Raw genomic sequence first — 20,736 nt, 5'->3', positions numbered from 1 at the left:
CACCTCGGAGAGCCAACCAGCACGCACTAGGAACTTCACATGTTGATAGCTTAATAGATTATTTTTTATTGCTTTGGTTTTTCTTTTTAGTTTATCTTTTGTTTATGTAGCACTTTTATTTCTATATAGACTCCTTTCTAACTTTCATCAGAGACATCCCTCAGTAATAAAGCAAGAAAAGCACTTGAGAAAAAGTTAACTAACACATCTTAACAGTGTGCAGTGTTTCATACAGTTTGTCCCTCACCACTGAAAATATGAGAAATGCATTTTTTCCTCTTACCTAGGGTCAAGTTGGTCGTTTTTATTTATTCTTTGTGTTTTATTGTTGGAATTGTCATGGATATATATATTTCTGGTTCTTCTTTCTCCACCCTGTTGATACATGTTGTTCATAGAAGTCTCCAGATGTTTCATTGTGTCCCTTCATAATCATTTTTATATTTCAGTAATGCTCTTTCAAGTTCATATTCCTTTAGCCATTCCCCAACTAATGGGCATATTCTTTGCTTCCACTCCTATGCTACTGCAAAAAGTGCTTTTTATCAGTATTTCAGTCTGTATTTGATCGGCCATTAAATGTCTCTCATGGTGAACTTACCACACTCTTAAGAAGAGGCCTGGTCTCTACCTCTCAGGGAATCATTCAGTCCAAAAACTTCTTAGTTCCTGACGCTTTACCATGTGCTACTTAACTTATTAACACCTGCTACTTTCCATAGATTTTTTTAAAATTGTTTTTCTTTTGTTTTTTAAATTTACAGAGTTCAGATTTGGGAGTCAAACAAAAAAGCGAATTGAACAGTCGCTTGGAGGAGAAGACCAATCAGATGGCTACTACCATTAAACAACTGGAACAGAGGTAAAAGTGATTTTTCTTTAACAAAATACACTGGGGTCAGTGGTCAGGTTAATGAGGATTGTGTTCTTCAAATGGACAGGCTGCTCAGCCATTGTTTTCCCAGAGCACTAGAGAAAGTAACACAACAGGTCTTTTCTAGTGTGGGAATTTTGCTTGATTGGTAAGTCAAGTATTTGTCAAGTGATTAAAGCAAGATCTCACACCTGTGGCTTATTTAAGCCTTTTCAGGGATGTTTTACTGAGAACATTCTTAAGAAACATGTATCCATGAGTATTATCCACTGTCATTAACAGCAATATTAATTGGTGCAATGAATTTCCCTTAGTTGCTCCTGTTTCAAGGGACCAAAGCTTCTCACAGTGATGATTAATATTCAGAGAGGCTTGAAACATACCTGTGTATTTTTATCCATATGGAGTAATAGTAACAATACCTGTCATCTGTGGGAGTGAATCAGTTCTCACGTTGCACAATGTCTTATGGTTTATCTGAACTTCTCCTGAGGAAACTTCCATTATTGAGTCAATGGGCAGCTAGTCTGCAGCTCAGTTGAAGAAACTAAATGACTCGCCCTGTATGTGAATCTTGGTTTTCCTGACTTTTTGGCCCATACTCTAAACCATCCCATGTTGCCTCCTCAACTCTAATATTGAGTTACATTGATAATGTTAAGTGATGATGCGGCAGAAAAGCTGACTGTTAAACATTCTTATTTCTTTGAATAAAATGGTCACCAGCTTAACCCCTACAGCAGTGGTCTCCAAATATTTCTGAGAAAATTTTTTAAAATGTTGTGTACACCTCCTCAATTATCTGTATGCTTATTTACAAATAAGCGTGCACTACTATACAAGTACATACTTTATAAATATACAAAAAACAGGAACTTTAAAAGGTTGAGATAAAGATGAATGGTACAAGAAAAACTCTTTTTGTTCTTACTAAAAATATTAATGTCAATATCTTTTAGGTAGAGCAGTGTAGTTGAGAAAGTGGAATACAAAATCTTAGTTTAACACTATGATATGTACCAGTTTTATAGTCAGGTTTTAAGTTTTACTCATGGTTTTAATACCTGAAAACTCAAAGTCAGACACACTTCAAAAATATAAATAGATTCAAATGGAAGAAATACATGATAAGCCGATGCTGATTTTGTGATATAATCCACCAATCGTGTACAAGCTTTAGTTGAAATTCAGCTAGTTAATTTCTGCCACTCTTCATGTCCATCATTTGTTTTTACAAGCTAGTGAGAAGGTATGATTTTTTTTAACAAATGAGTTCAAAATCTGCTCTTTTTTTGGGAAACTTGCAGACTGGTTAGAGAATTAGGTTTTCTTAAATTTTTATGTATGTGTCTATGAAGTCTTTTATGGGTGACACAGATTTTAACCACAGAGCTTAGTTTTTAAGCATTTTTCTAACTGTCATAGCTTCATTCTGTCAGTATCTTAAGTAACGATATTCACTTCTAGGGAGGTTCATTGTTAACAATAATGGTTATAAATCTGTAATTCAAAGAATCTTTGTAATTTTGAAATTTCTGTCTGACCTTGTCTAACAGCGTTGTTCTCATAATAGGTCTAATATTGTAAGTCCATTTAACATGGGTCAGGAGGTTCCCTACACTCGTCACCCATTAGTTCCCAACTCCTCACCCTGTGCTGCTTACCTCATTACCATATTCATTATGAAATTGCAGCAGCTCCATCAAGTTATAATTCGTTTAGGACCTCCACTCCATTTTGTTAACTTTGGCTTATTTAACAAACTGGACAAATTTCTTTCCCTATAAGCAGCTGTATATCTGTCTATAAAAACCCCATCTCTTAGAATTAAATAAATATTAACACTGCTACCTATATAATTTACTAATGAGGTAATCACCACAAAGATATCAATATTGACAGTGTGGTAGCTATGAGAATGATCATAGCTAGTGTAACTTCTTACCATTACTTTAACTGCTGGAAGTAGTTTCTCCTTTCTTCTGGAAACAACAGTTCCATCATTCATTTCACTCAAGATACCAAATAAGCTAAATTTCTTAAGAATCTTTTTCATCATCTTAGAAACATTTTAAAAGTAAATATGGTTGTATCAGTAAAGAAAATACCTCCATTTTCTTTTCTCTGTATTCTCCTTCTGTTTTGTAACCATGATGAGATGTTTCCTCAGTTTCTTTCAAGCCCCTCACTCTAAGCTGATTTTTCAGACTGACCATTCAAACCACTGCTTCTGTAATTGCCCATTTTATTCTTAGAGATAAGTAGCAGTTTCTGTGGCCCATGGGAGTAAATCGACTCTCAGATTGCAGAGTGTCAGGTCCACCAGAGCCAAATAAACAAACCACTAGCAATTCCTTTTGCTCCCTGCTACCTTGTACACTATTCATGAAGCACAACCGTCTAACATACAAACTGAGTATGGTCACTAGGTTCAATAGATTAAAGATTTGTAAAGTATTTGGGTTTTTTCCCTTTTAAATAAAAAAAATAGAAATTCTAACATTTTCTTTCCCATGCTTTATTGGATTGCCTTATTTATATCCCCACTTTGGAGACCACTGATTTAAATAGAATTAATATTGATTTAATGGTTCCAAACTGGTAGAGAATTTGAAGCACATAATGTGAGTGGACTTGATTGCAGACTGATGGCATGCTTCTGGATGTGATTTTTAACCAGATTGGTTTTTTAGTGTCTTATAGCCTTGAATTCTTGCATCCTATCAGTTTGGGTCTGGTATGTAGCAGATAAAGCTGAATAACAAGAATGTTCCCATCTAACACTAAGCTGACTTGATCTTTTCTCCTCTTTCTTTTTTTGTCTGTTTTCATATTCCCTTTTCTCTTCCGTTTTCATTATGATTTCTTCCTAATCCAGTGAAAAGGATTTGGTGAAACAGGCAAAAACCTTAAACTGTGCAGCCAGCAAGCTGATCCCAAAGCATCACTAGGGATTTTGCGACTGGCCGCCTCGCAGCTCTCACTACATAACTTAGTTGCAAAAGACAAAAATTGGCGAATTTGTTATAAGTTTAAACTTGGAGCTCCTAATGTAAAAACGTCATCCAAACTTGACTTGGGATTTGTTGAATTTTTAAAAATCTTTTGGGTTGGGTTTTCTTTCTCTTTTTTTTTCCAGAACTAGAAAATTTGGTATATAAGTTCCCTGATTATTTGTCAATAAACTTTGTTAAACAACATCTGAGTTGGCCAGTAAATAAACACACCATGAGAAAAACAACCCAATAAAATAAGACATAAGGAATTAGAGGCTGTACGTATACTGTTGATGCATATCACCGACATCACAGTCTCTAATGTTATCAGATCCTAGGTGCAGAGTTCCTGTCAGGGTGCGGTAGGCCAGTTCATGAACAACCAGACTCATTTTCTCTGTTCTCCTATCACATTGTTTGTCGTGAAATGAGAGATGGAGAATTTGGAGCCTTTGGTGTTTCTGGGACTAGTTGTGTGTGTGGCGTATGTGTGTGTGTCCTAAATCGTTATTCTTTGGCTTTTTGTTCATCACGTTTAACCGAGTAAGGATAAGATATCTCACCACAGTCCTGTTCTCCATAACTAAGACTGCTCGCAACTCTTTTGCCTTAGTGACTTAAAAAAATAAACAAAAGCATCCTTAACATTCCTTTCCAGTGCATAGAGACAAGCTGTCATAGCTTAGGTGTCTTAGAGTCACATGAACCATGGAAACTTCAGTAAGTCCCTTCTTACCTTTGCATCACCTTCTACCTCTGTTCCCTCTAGAAACTACAGCAGTTTTTCCTTTCTTCAGGAATCCCACAGAGGGGCTATTGTACAAGAACCCTCCTCTTCCAGGAAAGGGGCAGGCTGCAGACTCCCTCTGCTATATCTCCTGTGGTCAGGAGGACCATTGTAGCCTCATGGAGGGTCCTGAATCCACCAGTCCTTGTCTCAGAGTAGCTGGCGAACCAGAGGGGGAAATGATATCGCTGCCTTTCAGTCAGATATTTCTTACTTTTTTTTGCTTTTGAGTTTCTGTCGCCTAATAAAAATAGGAATTTTGCTGGAGTACCTGGCAAACTAACAAAATCATTTACATGTTAAGCAAACATTTCAGATGTTAACGCAGGAAAGAGAGGAATTGCAGAATTTTAACACTAAGTTGCATTTTTACAAATTTACTAACTGGGAATAGGGGTAGAGGCGGGAGAATGTCCCCACTCAGTAGGTTTCCATAAGGAACATTAACAGGTCTCTTCTGTCTAATATTAAAAAGAGACCACAGACCAAGGCCCTTTTTTTTGGATTTAGATTGTAAATAATCCTATAAATAAGTTACTTTGAGAAATGTGGTTTGAGTTCTGGGGTGGGCTTTTCGTAAGCATTCAATTCCTTCAGAAGGTATTGGTGACATTTTTCTTAACCTGGTTTTGCTGAATGTAAAGTGAGAGATTTACAACACTAGAATACAGAACAGGTCCTCATAAGGAGCATTTCAGCTCCCTTTGGGGATTGGGAGGAGGCTCTTTTACGCCCTCCTGTTTGAGCTTGTACCTTTTCACAGGGTAGCACATGGCCATAAACTTGTGGTCAGGCCTGTTGAAGGGGAGAGCCTTCTGTCTTGACTTTAGTTCATCCCTGTAATTTTACTTAGGTAATAATAATACTAATTTTCTCAGTTGTCCTCATCAGCCTTTTGTGGTGGTGAATTTAAATTAGCCTCAGTTTGAGATGTATGGTGTATTTGGGGGAATGGAGGCAAGGAGAAGAAGGCATCGAAAACTACAGACAACACAGAAATCTTCCAAGGTCACGGGCATTCTGCTCAGTTGGTCATTACAGAGGCTCCCTGATGCCCCTCTTTAGACTCTGCACTGTGTGTGCAGAGTCATAGCCAATGGAGAATAAGAGCCTTCATCTGAGGGTCTAGAGAGGCTAGGGTTGTGTGGATTCTCCAAGGGGTGGAAAGAGGGTTTTCCTCCCAAAAGAGAGAGGAGGCTTCCTGACAGATCTTTTGTTTATATAATCATCTCAGAACCTGGTAGGTGTTTGGACGTAGAATGGCCAATGAAGTTAAGCTAAGGGGTGATTGATGGGGTGGGGGTGGGGGGAGTGTGTAAGGAGGGCCGCCTGATGTTGCAAGTTCTAATTACACATGTAAAGCTGAAATGTAACATAGAACCATATTAGAAAATAAATTTAAAAAAACAGATTTGACTTTACTGTGTAGTTGAAGTTTGCTTTGGATATGGATTTTTTTAAAGTGATGTTTTGTTGTTGATCATCTAATGGCTGTAAAATGTAGTAATAGAATAAAAAATCCTTGGAAAATCAGCTCCTCTTCTGCCTGGTTCACCTACATCTTGCTTTCTTAAGAATGTTTTTTCATCTTCCCCATAGTTTTATTTTCTTTTTTACCCATAACATATGCTTTGTTCCCTCTTGTGACCTTGGTCCGTCTGTCTCTCTTTTCTCTTTCTCTTTCTCCCTCTGCCCTTCTTCTCCCCTCTCATCTTCTCTCTCTCTCCATTTCTCTATCTCTCTTCTCTTCTCTCCTCTCCCCTCTCCCTTTCCCTATTTTCTTCTCTCCCTCCTCTCTCTCTCTGGGTTGTTTTTTGTTTTTTTTTTTTTATTTTGTGGTCTATGCTTGGTCTTCCTCCCCACCATGGCTTTTGTTTTTTATCTAAGTTCATGTGGCTCACATCCAGATTGCGCCAGGCTGAGCGAGGCCGCCAGTCTGCTGAGGAAGACAACCGCCTTTTCAAGCAGGACTTTGGGGACAAGATCAACAGTTTGCAGCTGGAAGTGGAGGCACTCCTCAGGCAGCGGTGAACAGAGGGATCTGGAGTCATGGGGTTGGGAGGGTGGCCGTTGGGAAGTTAATGGCAAGGCAGTGGGAGGCAGGGGTAGGGCAGGTGGGATTCAGCCTAGCTGGGAGAGTGGTGGAGAGTCTTTCTCCAGGTTCAGAAGATTTCAACATGCTTTGTTCATCTAGCCTCTAGCTGGCATCATTGGAAAGCAAAGACAGATAAGGAAACAAGGGCAAAGAATAGCCAAGTTACTTACATTCCTAGAACCAAAAACATGTCAGAGATAGACCTGGGAAGACAATGGAAGTCTCAGTTTTTGGCTCTGGCCAGGTCTACAAACTATACAATTAATTTGGGGTACTTGGTATATAGTTGTATGGAGGAGCATTTCCTTTAAGAAGTTCTTTTAATGATATGAAATGGGACTCTGGGTAAAATATCTTCTTATCATAGACACAGAAAAGGTCTACATGCTGTTATAGGAGGTTCTTCTTCACCTTTATCTGTGCTGTGATCCCATTTCTCCAATTTGGCAGTTTGCCAAAGCATCTAGACCTCTTCTCAGAATGTTGTTCATGTTGCAAAAAATAAAATACACAGGATAGCAAAAGAAACCGGTGATAGTGAAATGCAGTGATGAAAGGTCCTAGACACTAGGTTATCACTAGAAGGACTAGAAATTTAAGAAAATCTCAAAGGACTGAGTTTCATCTGTTAACAGTCCAAACAATCCATAACATTCCAAAGAAGATCGAGATGGTAGGATGAAGATTTTTATTACAAAGTAAGACTATAATATCTTTGAATCAAATGATATGCCTTTTTCTTCTAGTATTAGAACCCCTTGAGTTATATACTCTTTTATCTGGCATTTTAGGAGCCTTAATATCAGAACCTTCTCCATTTTCTATCCCATGCTAATGTTCAGTGGTAGCCTTGAAGTCCTTTAAGATCCAGAATAGGCTTTTGGATCATTGAAGAAAGATTAAATTATGTTCAGTAATTGTTTGGCTGTTTGCTCCTAGTTCTGTTGTGTTGTATAGCGATTTCTCACAAATCCCCTCTGATGTGTCTCTAACCACTTTTTATGCACTAGAATCTGTGATTAGACAAAACTAGCTAATAATAAGTTTATCATACTGATCACAATTTGAAAGAAAGGGTCAGTACAACTTTTTGAGATTAAGAATTTCTTTTTAGTCTAAATCCTAGGACACACTTGAGTTGACTAGTTTATCTCCTTTGCCTTGAATACATCATTTCTAAATTTAAGGGGAAATGTGTTCATTTTTAAACTATGTGAATGTTAGAATGTTTTCATTGAAGAAAAAAGATAGAGAAAAAAGTTTGGGGGTTTCTTTTTCTTTTTGTTAGATGAACAAGATTTTAAAATAATCTTTAGGTTTTGGTTTTTGGGTACAATTTGTCTTCTTAGCCTGATCTTTCTCCTTTTCTACCAGGGGCCACCTTGAGCTAGAGCTGAAACGCGAAAGAGAAAGAAGATTACAAAATAGTCAGCATGCTACACAGAAAACCCCACTGAAGCCAGACCCCAAAATGGTAACACTTGTAGTGATTGCCTTGTCTTTTAGTTCTTTAACCCTGTAAGGTTAGCCTTTAACAACTTCTCAGTGGGGATGTGGGAGTCCAGGCAGAGGAGGAAGGACTCTTTCAGTGCACTTGGTCAGAGTCACCAATTTTTCTCTTATGGCCTTGAGTGTGGAAGAGCGCACAGACAAGTTATTCACCTCTTAGGCCCACTCTTCAGATCTTTCCTTGGAGAACTACCCCATTGCTGTTTGGGTCCTCTCCTTCCCATCATGAAGCTAGGGATGCTTCAAAGAGAGCAAACTTGTTCTTTTGGGGATGTTTAGAGGTATCTTCAGTAGTGTAGTATTTATTTTCTTTTCCCAAAGTGTGGTTTATATATATATATATACACACACACTGTATTAGATTAGAAAGAAGTATTCTGCACCCTTACTCCTCCAGATGGATCTAAAAAAATGCACTGTACTAAATTTTTTTCAGGAAATCCAAGAAAAAAAATCACAGTGAGTCATTTTCTCAAGTCAGGTTGGCATAAAACATAGAGATCTGCCTACACAAGGGACAGAATAACAAAGGCAGGAATTCCAGATTAAAGAGGAGTCTACAATCCTGTCCTTGATCCGGCAGAGCTTTCCAGATGGCAGGCAGTGGCTGAGTCCAGCAGTAGTCTACTGGAGCTGCACACAGAGCAAGCCCACAGGTCTTTGCTCAGACCCAAACCCAGATCAGGAACTGGTAAAGCTCAGATCAGGAGGGAGCAAATCAGACTTTGCCCTGGATCAGACCACTTAGGTGCCCCAAAAGCTCTGCAGGTCCCCAGCCTAAGCTGTCCTGAGATTCTGGAATAACATAATACTTAGTACCCCAGGAAGAGAGCAGGAAGAAAAGCCCAGACACTCCCTCCAGAAGTGGATGTAGCCTACCCCCAATATAAAATGTGAAGCCAGGGAGAATGAGCAGGCAAAAAGCCTATTACAGAGACTGGGACTCTGAAGAGAAAAACTCAGAGGAGAGTGACTCCGAAACATTTACATGTGAAACCTCAGAAGAAAACACAGGTTGGGCACAAATTCAATTAGAATTTCTGGAATTTTTTAAAAGAGCTGAGAATGTTTTTATTAATGAAATGAGAGTGCTAGAGAAAAATGAGAAAAGAAATGAGAGTTGTAGAAGGGGGGAATTGGAAAAGGAAAAGTTTGACTCTAGAGATACAAAATCATCCCTGAGCAGCAAACTCCCTGATTTTGAGAATGTTCCAAATAGAAGTTAATGACTTCATGAAACAAGAAATATTAAAACAAAGTCAAAAGACTGGGGAAAAAAGGGGAAAAAATATAAGGTGTCTCAGAGCAAAAACAACTAACTTAGAAAACAGATCAAGGAGAGGTGATTTATGAATCATCTGACTACTTGAAAGCCATGGCCAAATAATCCTATTTTAAGAAATCATAGGAGAAAATACCAAGATCTCTTAGAATTCATGAGTCACCTCCTTAATAAAATCCCAAAAAGAAAACTCTAAAGAACATTGTAGCCAAAATCCAGAACTTCCAGGTCAAAGAACAGATATTTCAAGGAGACACAGGAATCAGTCAAGATGACACAATATATCAGCCACCATTGTAAAAAGACTTAGAGGACTTGGGAGGCAGCATTTCAGAAGGCAGAAGATCTATCCTTTTAAGCAACCATAACTTACCCAGCAAAACTGAATATTATCTCATACAGACAGAAAAAAATAAATCTTTAATGTAATAGAGAAAATTCAAGAATTCATAATAAAAAACCAGAGCTGCATAAAAACTTTGAAATGGGGAGAGGCAGGTTTTGCAATGAATAGAGCACCAGCCCTGGAGTCAGGAGGACCTGAGTTCAAATATGGCCTCAGACACTTGACACTTAGTGGCTGTGTGACCTTGGGCAAATCACTTAACCCCAACTGCCTTGCCTTCCCTCCTCCAAAAAAAAGAAAAAGAAACTTTGAAATGCAAACACAGTAGTCAAGACAACTTAAAATGTTAAGAGTGGATGTAAGTGACTAAACCGAGATGAACTGTTTGTATTCTAATATGATACATTTTTAATCCCTCAAAATCCTATCATCATCAAAGGTCACAGACCTTTAGCACAGAGGGTGCCTAATTAGAGGACTTGACAGTGGTTCTGTTATATATTGATGATCTTAAAAGCGTGAAAAGGGGGAGGGAAAGGATTAATTTATGAGGGTGAAAGAGAGAGGAAGGTTAGGAAATATTCTCAGAATGTGCCAGTGAGAAGGATATACATACAGAAAAAAAAAGGTGGGAGGAGTGGGTGACATTTGGAAGAACACACGCACATACACACAGAGTTGGGTTCAGAAATACATTTCACTCAACAGGGTAACAGGAAGGAAAAAGGAAAAGGGAAATAGGTTACTAAAAGGGAGAAGGATTAAGAGGATTGATCCTAAACAAAACAAACTCTAAGGATGCACAAAAATATTAAAGCAGCTTTTTTGTGGTGGCAAAAAATTGGAAATTGGAGCTGTGCCCAACATTTGGGGAAGGACCAAACAAGTTGTAGTATATGAAGGTGATGAAATACTGTTGTGCTAGAAGAAAGATGAAGGGAATGGTTTCAGAAAAACCCGGGAAGACTTGTATGAACAGATGCAAAGTGAAGTGAGCAGAACCAGGAGAACATTACGCACAGTAAGAGCAACATTGTAACGATGATGAGCTGTGAAAGACTGCAGAGCTTGGAGTAGCAGAATGACTAGCCATGAATCCACAGGACTCATGACTGAACACACCTCCTGACAGAAAAGAGAATTTGAATACAGATTGGGACACTTTTTCTTTTGAGAGAGCCAATGCAGAGATAAGTTTTACTTAGGAATTTGTAACAGGTTTAAAAGCTATAAACCCTCAGGGGGACCAAAAAACCCTCCAACTTCCATTAAAATCATTGATCCCTGTTTGGACATCTTTGTGTCCAAATGCGTAGCTTCCAAGGTAGGAAGCTATGAGCACAACTTTGCCTGTAGTCTCAACTCTTTTGCACAAAAGCCAATTGGAACTTTTTACTGTTGATCCTTCATGTTTATCAAAGGGGGAAAACCCCTGTTATGGAAGTCTAAGAATCTGAAAGGGAAACAGGGCTGTGGCACATAGTTTTGGCATTATTATCAGATTACATGATAGCCTTCTCCTTGAGGTCTTGCCTGGCCTCTCCAACGGCAACTGCCTTTTCTTCCATTCCAACCCCCTTGCTTTGGAAATTAACCTTGTTTTTCTGCTTGTAAGTGTCCACATTTTCTCCCTCAATACAGCAGAACCTCCATTAGGATTGAGTCTTCATCTCAATTAGTACAAACTGTGATAGAATAATTTCTCAGGATATTGCCGCAAAGTATAGATTGCTCCCTGTTCTGGAGATCTCACCCTTGGAGGATGGATTTTTGCCCTAACCTTATTCAATTCATATTCAGATTTAAGGGCACATAGGGGGAAAATGAAAAAGGTCTGTGGCATCACTGTGTACGGTCCTGATTAATTGATAAACTGGGCTATTTTCTTTTGGCAGGACGGGAAGCATAAAATCCAAGAGGAAAATGATAAACTAAAAAAGCCCTTGGAAGAAGGCCACACAGTTCTCCCTAACAAGTATTGACTAAACTATAAAACTTTTTTAATGGGGGTTTGAGGTGGGAGGGTCTGTTCATCGTTTTTCCTGGAATAAGCCAGGAACTGACCTTTTTGTTCATGTTTATAAGCCAGAAAATCCCTTTGGAGATGTGGGAAGTAAATAATAAACTCAAGAGAATGACTTGAACTGGTCCCTAGGACATTCCCCTCCTACCTTGAGCCTCAGCCCTCATACCAGCCACCTTTTACTGCCCTAGGAGGAAAGAAGGCAACCTGTTCATTGCCTCACTTTGCTTCTGGGCTTATTTTTATGTTTGTCCCCAAAGAGCTCATCAAAGACCTTCAGTAGGTGTCAGGAGGGAACTTAGCACGAGCATTCTTATCCACTAGATAGGTGGAGTGACTTGTCAGAGACTCATGGTCACTGTAATGTGGAGTTAGCAGGGCAGGGCTTGAGGTAGGTGCCCCTTTCCTTCCTTTCTTTTTAGCTCCCTGGAATGGCTGGCCTATTTCAGTTCTCTTGGGTTTCCATCTGGTTCAACACCAAAAGGCGTATCTGTTCTATCTTGGTGGGGCAGAGAGGGCAAGGGCAGCTTTTCATGACTGTCCTCTGAGAAAGAAAACTTAGAAAACTGTGATTATACTTTCTGGGAGCCCCTGGGCTGTCGTGAGTATAAGAACAAGGGAAAAGATGGTAGGACAAAGTTATATAATACATGATGTATATTCTTGCCCAGTGTTCTTGTTCTCATTCTCTCTGTCTTTCTGTCTCTTTCTCTCTGTCTCGCTCTTTCTCAGCCTTTCTTTAATCTCCAGAACACTCTTGTGTCATCTGGAGCAAGAACAGCCCAGTGGAAAGAGGACTAACAAGGTGCTAGGCTGGAACATTTCGTTATTTCTCTGGCTATCCCTGCCCTGTACTCTGAGTCCAGACTGATTCTAGGGTCCTTCACACCAGCCCCAAACGTGCCTCTCTAGCTCAGAATCTTAATCTTACACTGTCCTCTGCAGCAATGAGGTGTTGAGAAGGAATTCAGAAGGGCCCTTATTCTATCTGGAATCCCAAGGGGACTCAAAGTAAGGCCAAGCCCAAGACAACGATGTCCACGTTAGGGTCCAGCCTGGTTCAGAACTTCAGTAATAATGCTAATCACAGCTTACATTTATATAATGACTGTTATGGGCCAGGCACTGGGCTGACACTTTACAAATGTTAGCTCATTTTATGCTCACATCAACCCTGGAGGGCAGGCGCTATTATCCCCTTGCTTTACAGTTGAGGAAACTGAGGCAAGCAGGTTCAGTGACTTGCCTTGAGTCACTCAGCTAATAAGTGTTTGAGGCCCTGACTCTAGTCCCAGTGAACCAAGAACCTGCCCAGATTTCCTGAGGGTAATGGAACCAGCATTCGTCCAGAGTCTGATGGTTCTGCTCCTAGACTTAGCCAAGACCTCAAACCACAATCCAGGTCTCCACTAGACTTGGTCAGGGTTCTTCTGCATCTGCATTTACAGACTCTAATCCAAGCATATCCCCATTTATTATTGGTTGTTATTTAAAATTACTGATGAGCAAGGTCTAGGCTGTTTTTCTTATGAAATGTTCCTTTTTTTTTTTTTTTTTGAGATCAGATAACATCAGAATTTTTGGGTGGAAACCTTGGGAAGGGTCTTGTGCTGTTATTTATTAACCCTAGAAGAGCCGGGATTTAAGAATCCTTTGAAGGACCAAGCTGAGTGAATTGTTTCTTTTTTTTTCCCATGAGGCAAATAAAATAGCATAATGTGATGAAAATTTTTATTTTAAAGAAAATTATATTTTTATATCAATTTGGCACACTTGTTTTTCTTGTGTTAAAACACAATTTCTAGGATGGAAGATGGAGGGATAGGACAGCAGATGATGGGAAAATTGGCTACTGGCTTTTTAGATGAATAAACTTTTCACCCTCAAATTCCATTTTTTATCCAATTATTTCAATACACCCCTCTCTTTCCTCCATCCCCCACTCCTATTCACGGTGCTAGATCTCATTCTTTTCTATATCCTTTGCTGCCAGAAGAGTCAGTATCCAAGTCAGATGATTTGTCCAGGGGCCTTAAAGGGTAGCTGGGACCCAGCGACTGCCTTCTCAGGGAAGAACAGGAGCCATTCTCTTTAGCCTAGAATCTCAGTAACCAAATTAGGAGACTCAGGTTCTAATCCTGGCTTTGTTGCTAATTGGCTATTTGGCCTTAACCAAATCATTACACCACTCTGGGCCTCAGTTTCTTCATTTTTAAATAAGGTTGTTGGATCAAATGATCTCTGAGATCTCTCCCAGCTTTAATTTTCTGTGATTCAACAGAAAAGCAGTCTTGCCATTGGAAGAGAAAGGTGAAATAGGAAGGTTTCCCAGTAGAAAGGAAACCAGCCATCAGCTGAAATTGAAGAGTGGAATATGGGTGTATATTGTCACCACAGAGGGAACAGCCAGTGTCCTTTCCTTGTGAGTGAGGCTAGGATGAAAATGCCCCATAGACGTCAGCCTGAAGGAACCTTGCCTTCTTGACTTTAGAGCATCTGATCTCTGAGTTCTCATCCGTCTAGATGTGGACAAAGATTTGCTAACTTCCCTTTGGGTTTCTTCCTTTCTAGACGGCAGCCTCACTCTGATGATCAGCAGGTAACCCATTCTTTTCTTGGCCATGGAGAATTCTTCACAGCACCTGCCTAAAATTTTAAGTGGGCTGAAATAGACCCAGCTAGGAAGCAAGATAGTGTGGGAGGGAGACACAGGGCTCTAGCCCACCACGGGAACACCACCATGTCAGGCTTACACACTTCAGCCAAATGCAAAGCAAGATGCATCTGGCTCACCTTAACCCATTAGAACTGGTGCATCAGCCCTGAGGATGTCACTTGTTTGTGGCCTATCAGCCACTTGTACTCTAACTATTTACCATTTGCTGTTTATACTATTTGCTTATTTATAACGTGGCAGCTAGGTGGCACAGTGGATAGAGTGCCAGGCCTGGAGTCAGGAAGATTCATCTTCCTGAGTTCAACTAGCTGTGTGGCCCTATGCAAGTCACTTAACCCTGTTTGCCTCAGTCTCCTCATCTGTAAAATGACCTGGAAAAGGAAATGGCAAACCACTCCAGTATCTTTTCCAAATAGGTTCCTCTCCAAATAGGGTCACAAAGAGTCAGACATAACTGAAAAAACAACCAATTAATAAAATATAATTTATATAACATACTATTATAATTAATACCATGCTTTAGTACTGATTAATATAATTAATATAATACCTTATGATTGATATAACCCTTTATATCAACATAATACTTTAGGTTCCATTCCTGGTGGGGTGTATAGAGAGTGCAACACCACACAAAAGGAAAGTTATGTGAATATTTAACAATTAGAATTGTGTGGTCTATAAGCTGGTCTAAAAGATTTTTTTCCTATGGAAATTTTGCCCATTGTCTTAATTAGTAGGAAGGATCGATGAATCTAGTTAATAATAGCTGACATTTTATGTAACTTCCTAAGTTTTGTAGTGTGCTTTGTCTAGCTTCTCATCTGATCCTCAGAACAACCCTTTTTGTAAAGCCTTCCCTAGCTAGACTCAGACTTACATAGTGTAGGGACTGAACAAAAAACAAGGATGCTTGGCTAAAGGAGAGAAGGGAACATGAAAGAATGTACTTGGAACCAAGAGGAACTAACCAGCTGTCTATGTTGGCACCTTAGGATCAACCACTCCTGTTGGGAAAGCCACAGAAATGCCAACTCTGCCATGAGGAGGACAGCATGACCAAGGTAATGAACTCTCAGGGAGGAATGGGCATGTTGCCCTAATGACTTGGCACTTGAACGTAAGGGTTTGGAGGAGTCATCTGGGGAAAACCTTGGACTCTACCAGAGCCCCAGACATGTAGTTATCCAGAGTCTGCTTGGAATCCTCCAATGAAAAGAGAACTCACTATTTCCTGAACATCAAGTGTTTTAAGAGATTTTTTTCCTACTCCAAGCCAAAAATTATCCCTCTGTCACTTCTGCCTCTTCCTCTAATTTCTGCCAAAAAGAACAAATCAATTGTTCTCTTCAAACACCTGAAGACAACAGTAACTCTGCAACTTCTCTTGTCTAACCCCAATTCTTTCCTCCAGTCCTCATATGGCATGGTCTCATGGGGTTTCATCACCCCATCACCCTCTTGTATACTCTCCAACCTGTTTAATGTCTTACCTTCGTGTCCTTAAGGTCTTTTAATGACTTTTCTTTGGTGCCTAGACTGATCACAGTAGTCTGACCAAAGTGGTCAACTCCCTATGCCTCCATTCTCAATGTCAATGAGATTACATTTGGCTCAAACATCACAGTTGATACTGACCCATGTACTAAAGCATTTCTCTTTGGAAGGAGTATATATTTGGAAATTTCAGTAATATTTAAAGCAAATAACAATCAAATTTTTAAAAAATCACTCTAAAATTTAACCAAGAAATTATCTCAAATGCTGTTTTCTCAATTTTTGGAAATTGTGACATCAGGTCAGTAAATGACTCCTTATCTTCCTCTGGCCATAACTAGAAGGAGTCTCTCCTGACAGACCCACATTGTCATGCCTTCATGCCCAAGACACCCCTTCTTCCTCTCCCAGAGTTAGCCCCTCATACCTATTTATTTAGCTCCAAACGGAGCCTTTCTTTCCCTATGTCACATTCTTGCTACCTAACACAGACCCACCTTGATTCTTTTCAGTCTCTTCTGCATTCCCTCTTCCCATCCCTTCAGGGAGAGAAGGGAACCATCTAAAAAGGTGCTGAATACTTAGATTTCATTCCAAGGTCACTGGCAGGTCAGCTTTTCCACTTTTATTTGATGCACTCAGGAGATGCAAACTAATTTTAGTATTAACTAAAGATAAATAGAATTAGATCCCTGTCCCTGATAGAGTAGGAAGGTATTCCTTCAGTCTTTTCACCTCTTACTTTATGAGGAAGACAGACATGCCTATACTTTCTATCCAAGACCACCTCCTTACCTAGAGCTGTTGGGCACATGGTTACATGTCCCTTCACAAATCTTCCCCATGGTCAGGGAGGTAAGTTTGTGAATGTATAGCTATTACCTATTATGGGAAACTGCACAAAGATATGAAATGAGTTCTGTTCATCAGACTGGTAATTGGCAGATTTTTTGTCATCTGGGATATTTGCCTTTTCACTTCTGTAAGTGGTAGATTTGAGTTGAAGGAAGACTGGTAGAGGAGTGTAAAGCAAATTTTCAGAGAAATGGGAGCTGGAGAGGCACATGTACCTAAAGTTCCAAGTATATTTCATTTCTGAAGAAAATGCTTTAAAAGAAGAGTCATCAAACTATGGCTTGCAGTAGTTCTTCCTCTGTGTCTTAAAGTGAGAATATCACAAACGTGACACACAGACTCAGAATGGGGTGGGGTGAGGTGTTATGCACAGCAAAGTCAAACGGAGAAGAGTGTTGGGAGAGAAGTATGTTCTCAAAAAAGCTCCCTCCCTCCCTTCTTTATAAAGATGGCAGTGGGGATGAGTGTATAATGTGGCATAATTGACGTGTTGGTTTATTTTGCTGCACCTGCAAGAAGTGGTAAATTTGCTGAATAGGGAAAGGTCACTAGGAATCTCTGGAAATGAAGATGGTACTGTATAACAATTAACAATAAAACAAAAAAAGGAATAGCCTTCTCAGGGCTAGCCACTGATATTACCCATTGTTTTCTTCTTAACCTTGGAAAGGGTCAGCACATAGAATTCCAAATTCTGGTTTTGACTTTGACTGTTTTACCACCAACATGTCACTGAAGTCATTGAAGAAAGTGTTGAGTAGTGGGATCACGATGACTGTTACCTGGATTGTCCTTGGCAAACTTTCATTCCCTGTCAGTGCGTAGGCCCTACCTTTGGTTGGTATGTGTGTGCTCAGAAGTGGAAACTAATTTTAATATTGGCTAAAGATAAACATAATTAGATCCCCCTAAGCTAGGGGGAGATAAGTAGATGTAATGCATTATAATACCAATAGAAAAGTCATCTGCCACTTTTCACTGTATTACTACCTGCTGCTACTAGTATAAATAATTAATGATGTACTCAGCATTGGTTGTAAGCATAGTGAAAGTCTCTAACAAGCCTAAACCTTTGCAGCTCTTTGTGCTTTGGGGCCAGATCTCATTCCATCCATGTAGGCAGCTCCAATGGGCACCTCTGCTACCAGCTGCTTAAGAGGTTAAATGACTGGCATATCCTGTTGCTTGTCTGATTCTCAACGAAGGAGGGAGTGAATTTGGAACTCAATCTTTTTAAATGAATGTTAAGATTTTTTTTTTTTACATAAAAATTTCACAAAATAAGTAGAATTCTACTGAGTTTCAATGACTTACCTAGGGTCCCACAGCCAGCCAGTATATGTCAGAGACAGGATCTGAAGCTAGGTCTCCCTGGCTCAAGGGCTGGTTCTCTTCTCACTCCTCCCCACTGCCTCTGGGTATGGCATTTTAAAGTTTATGAAGGGTTCTTTTCCCATCGGGTAAGTGTGTGTACTTATCATTGTCCTCATTTGCAGATGACACAAGGCAAGTGTTTCCTAGTATGAGGAGTGTGCATAGAAAGTGCCCACTGATCTGTTCACTGTTCTGTTTGCTGATTTCTGCTTGACTTATCCCCTCTTTACTCTTGGTTGTAGAATGTGTGCAAGAATTGTGGAGGTACCTTCTGCGAGGCCTGCTCAGCCAGCGAGCTGCCTCTCCCTTCCAGCATCAACCCGGAGCGAGTTTGCAATCCTTGTCATGACCGCCTGTTGAAGCAGTACTCGGTCAGCCCATCCTAAAGCTGGGGACCAAAATGTAGATGCATTGCTTCATCTGGGGTGGGTGCACACCTGGGCTGAGGGTCAAACCTTAGAATCAGCCAGGACTTGGAGACAAATAGAATCATCTGAAGTCACAGGAGCCAGGAAGGGGTGGTAGGCGCTAGGAGCACTCAGAACTGCCCTCCCTCCTTCCACAGTGACGACAAATAAAAATTCAGTTGACCTTTGTGTCTTCTTCAGAGTGCCCTCCCTTCAAGAGTATATTTATTGTGTAGAATGACTTCACATGGCCAGAGAAGCTTAGGAACTGAAGCAAGGTTACTTCCTGAAGGAATTATTCAAACCATGAGAGAAAAATAATTTAGGATGGACAACCAAGTTTCCTTTAGACCTGTTGAATTAGCAGGCCCAAGAAAGAGCAAATGATAAAGGTCATCGTTTTCCACCCCCAGATGCTGATGAGTTCATCCTCCCAACCCTTCTAATCATCTTTCTCCAACTGTGAACTTGACCTCAGGGATGTTGGTTATATATTCTGAATGTACTTAACACAAGGTGGCAGTTTCTTTAATCTACTTATAGCATCAAGAGGTTCTTGCTCTTGGCCTAAATTTTTTCTGCCAAAATAGCAAAAAATTTAGAAATATGGCTACCTTTTGTTTCCCAAATCCCTACCACAAGTGCCCCCTGAACTCACCCCACTGGCCAGCATCTAAATTCCAATAAGCCAGTTCCACAGCTTCTGATGTCCTCAATACCACCCATTGGGGTGGGAATTATAGGAAACCCTGACAAAGGTGGGGTCAATGAAACGTTGTGTATACTATCAGGCAGACTGTTTATTGGCTTTCCTTTTTTCAACTTTTGTTACAGAGGCCTGCTTACTGGGGCTAAGAAAGGAATCTATTCAGAAGCAGGTGAAATGAAAAGGCATCAATTTGAAAACTGTAGCAGGGTCAGTATAAGGACTTTAAGTTGAATATAGAAAACTGGTCTTGGTTAGACCAAACATAAATAAAACCTGGATATTTGTCCACAGCTGAGAGCTAATGGTTCTGAAATGACTGTGACCTTAAGCAGTTTTAACAGCTACTTTTTCTGGGCTGGGCCAGTGACTTAGAAACACAAAACATGTTTTAATAGCAGAAGCAAGGTTTTAGATTAGTGGTCCCTTTTATTTGATGGGTCACACTGAGATAACCCTTGGTAGAAGAGAAAGGGAGGTAAGATGTGGAATGTTTTCCCTATAGAAAATCTCTGTGGCAGAATGGTGAGACAGAGGATTTAGGTGATCTTGCCCCACCTGCAGTATGAGAAATAGAACATTCTGCTTGAACTTAAAACTTCTGAGAAAGATATAAGTCCAGTGGTGGGTTTGTTTTTTTTTTTTTTTAAAGCCATTTGCTAGATAGGTTATGGGGTCTGAGAAGAAGGATAAGGTTATCTTCTTAAGGAATATTGAAAAAATCCCTCAAAAAACCAGTAGTGCCACTGAGTAAGATTGGCATTCAAGGTTACTGAGGAAGGATAAATGGTAGCTCAGGCTTTTTTCTCTTTGTGATTATTCCTACTGATTTTTTTCTATCAGGCTTCTTAGGAAGTATAAGTTATTCCATAATGGCAAAGGTGTGTGGGATCTGTCAGCCCTAAGGAGGAGCTCGTGAATTCATTGTTCAGGGTACCTATTCAATGAGGTTTTGTTTTGATTTTCAAAAAATAAAGCCTGTACCGGAATCTGTATGTTTGTTATTAGTACAATAATTGAAAGAGACAAAGTGATGGCCAGCATTACCACCTTTCTTTGAGAGGATTAAGAATATCCAGAAAGGGACAGCAGCAGTTCAGTCTAGTGGAGATCAGGACTAAAGGGGCCAAATGTGCCTCCCATTACTCCACCGTTAGATTATCTACAATAAACAGGGGGCTGACATCTCTAAAACTTTGAGATTGCCGAATGTATGTAAACAGGAGGCCTGTGTCCCTCCACAGGTCTACTGCTGTGCTGCTGCCTCTGCTAATCCAGCATCTAGAGAGCCCGTTCAAATAGTCCTAT

The 20,736-nt window shown here is 39.9% G+C and overlaps 1 protein-coding gene across 13 annotated transcripts in view; it reads left to right on the top strand.

The window, feature by feature from the left end:
* RUFY3 (RUN and FYVE domain containing 3) overlaps positions 1 to 18,911 on the top strand; it is a 123,814-nt gene extending 104,903 nt beyond the window's left edge. For 6 of the 13 annotated variants that reach the window (XM_072624439.1, XM_072624433.1, XM_072624432.1 and 3 more), the window contains 7 exons: positions 765 to 862; positions 6,565 to 6,684; positions 8,127 to 8,226; positions 11,785 to 11,864; positions 14,484 to 14,511; positions 15,585 to 15,653; positions 18,558 to 18,911. In XM_072624439.1, coding sequence (XP_072480540.1) covers positions 765 to 862; positions 6,565 to 6,684; positions 8,127 to 8,226; positions 11,785 to 11,864; positions 14,484 to 14,511; positions 15,585 to 15,653; positions 18,558 to 18,701 — 639 coding nt within the window. In that variant the 3' untranslated portion in view covers positions 18,702 to 18,911. Of the gene's footprint in view, positions 1 to 764; positions 863 to 3,752; positions 4,075 to 6,544; positions 6,685 to 8,126; positions 8,227 to 11,784; positions 11,865 to 14,483; positions 14,512 to 15,584; positions 15,654 to 18,557 lie in introns of those variants that run through there. The other 7 variants (XM_072624440.1, XM_072624442.1, XM_072624441.1 and 4 more) reach the window with 5 other exon arrangements.
* The last annotated feature ends 1,825 nt before the right edge of the window (positions 18,912 to 20,736 follow it).

The sequence above is a fragment of the Notamacropus eugenii genome, chromosome 7, assembly GCF_028372415.1.
Source record: "Notamacropus eugenii isolate mMacEug1 chromosome 7, mMacEug1.pri_v2, whole genome shotgun sequence".
Classification (NCBI taxonomy): domain Eukaryota; kingdom Metazoa; phylum Chordata; class Mammalia; order Diprotodontia; family Macropodidae; genus Notamacropus; species Notamacropus eugenii.
Note: the sequence above shows the minus strand (reverse complement) of the source record. Positions and strands in the feature narration are given on the sequence as shown.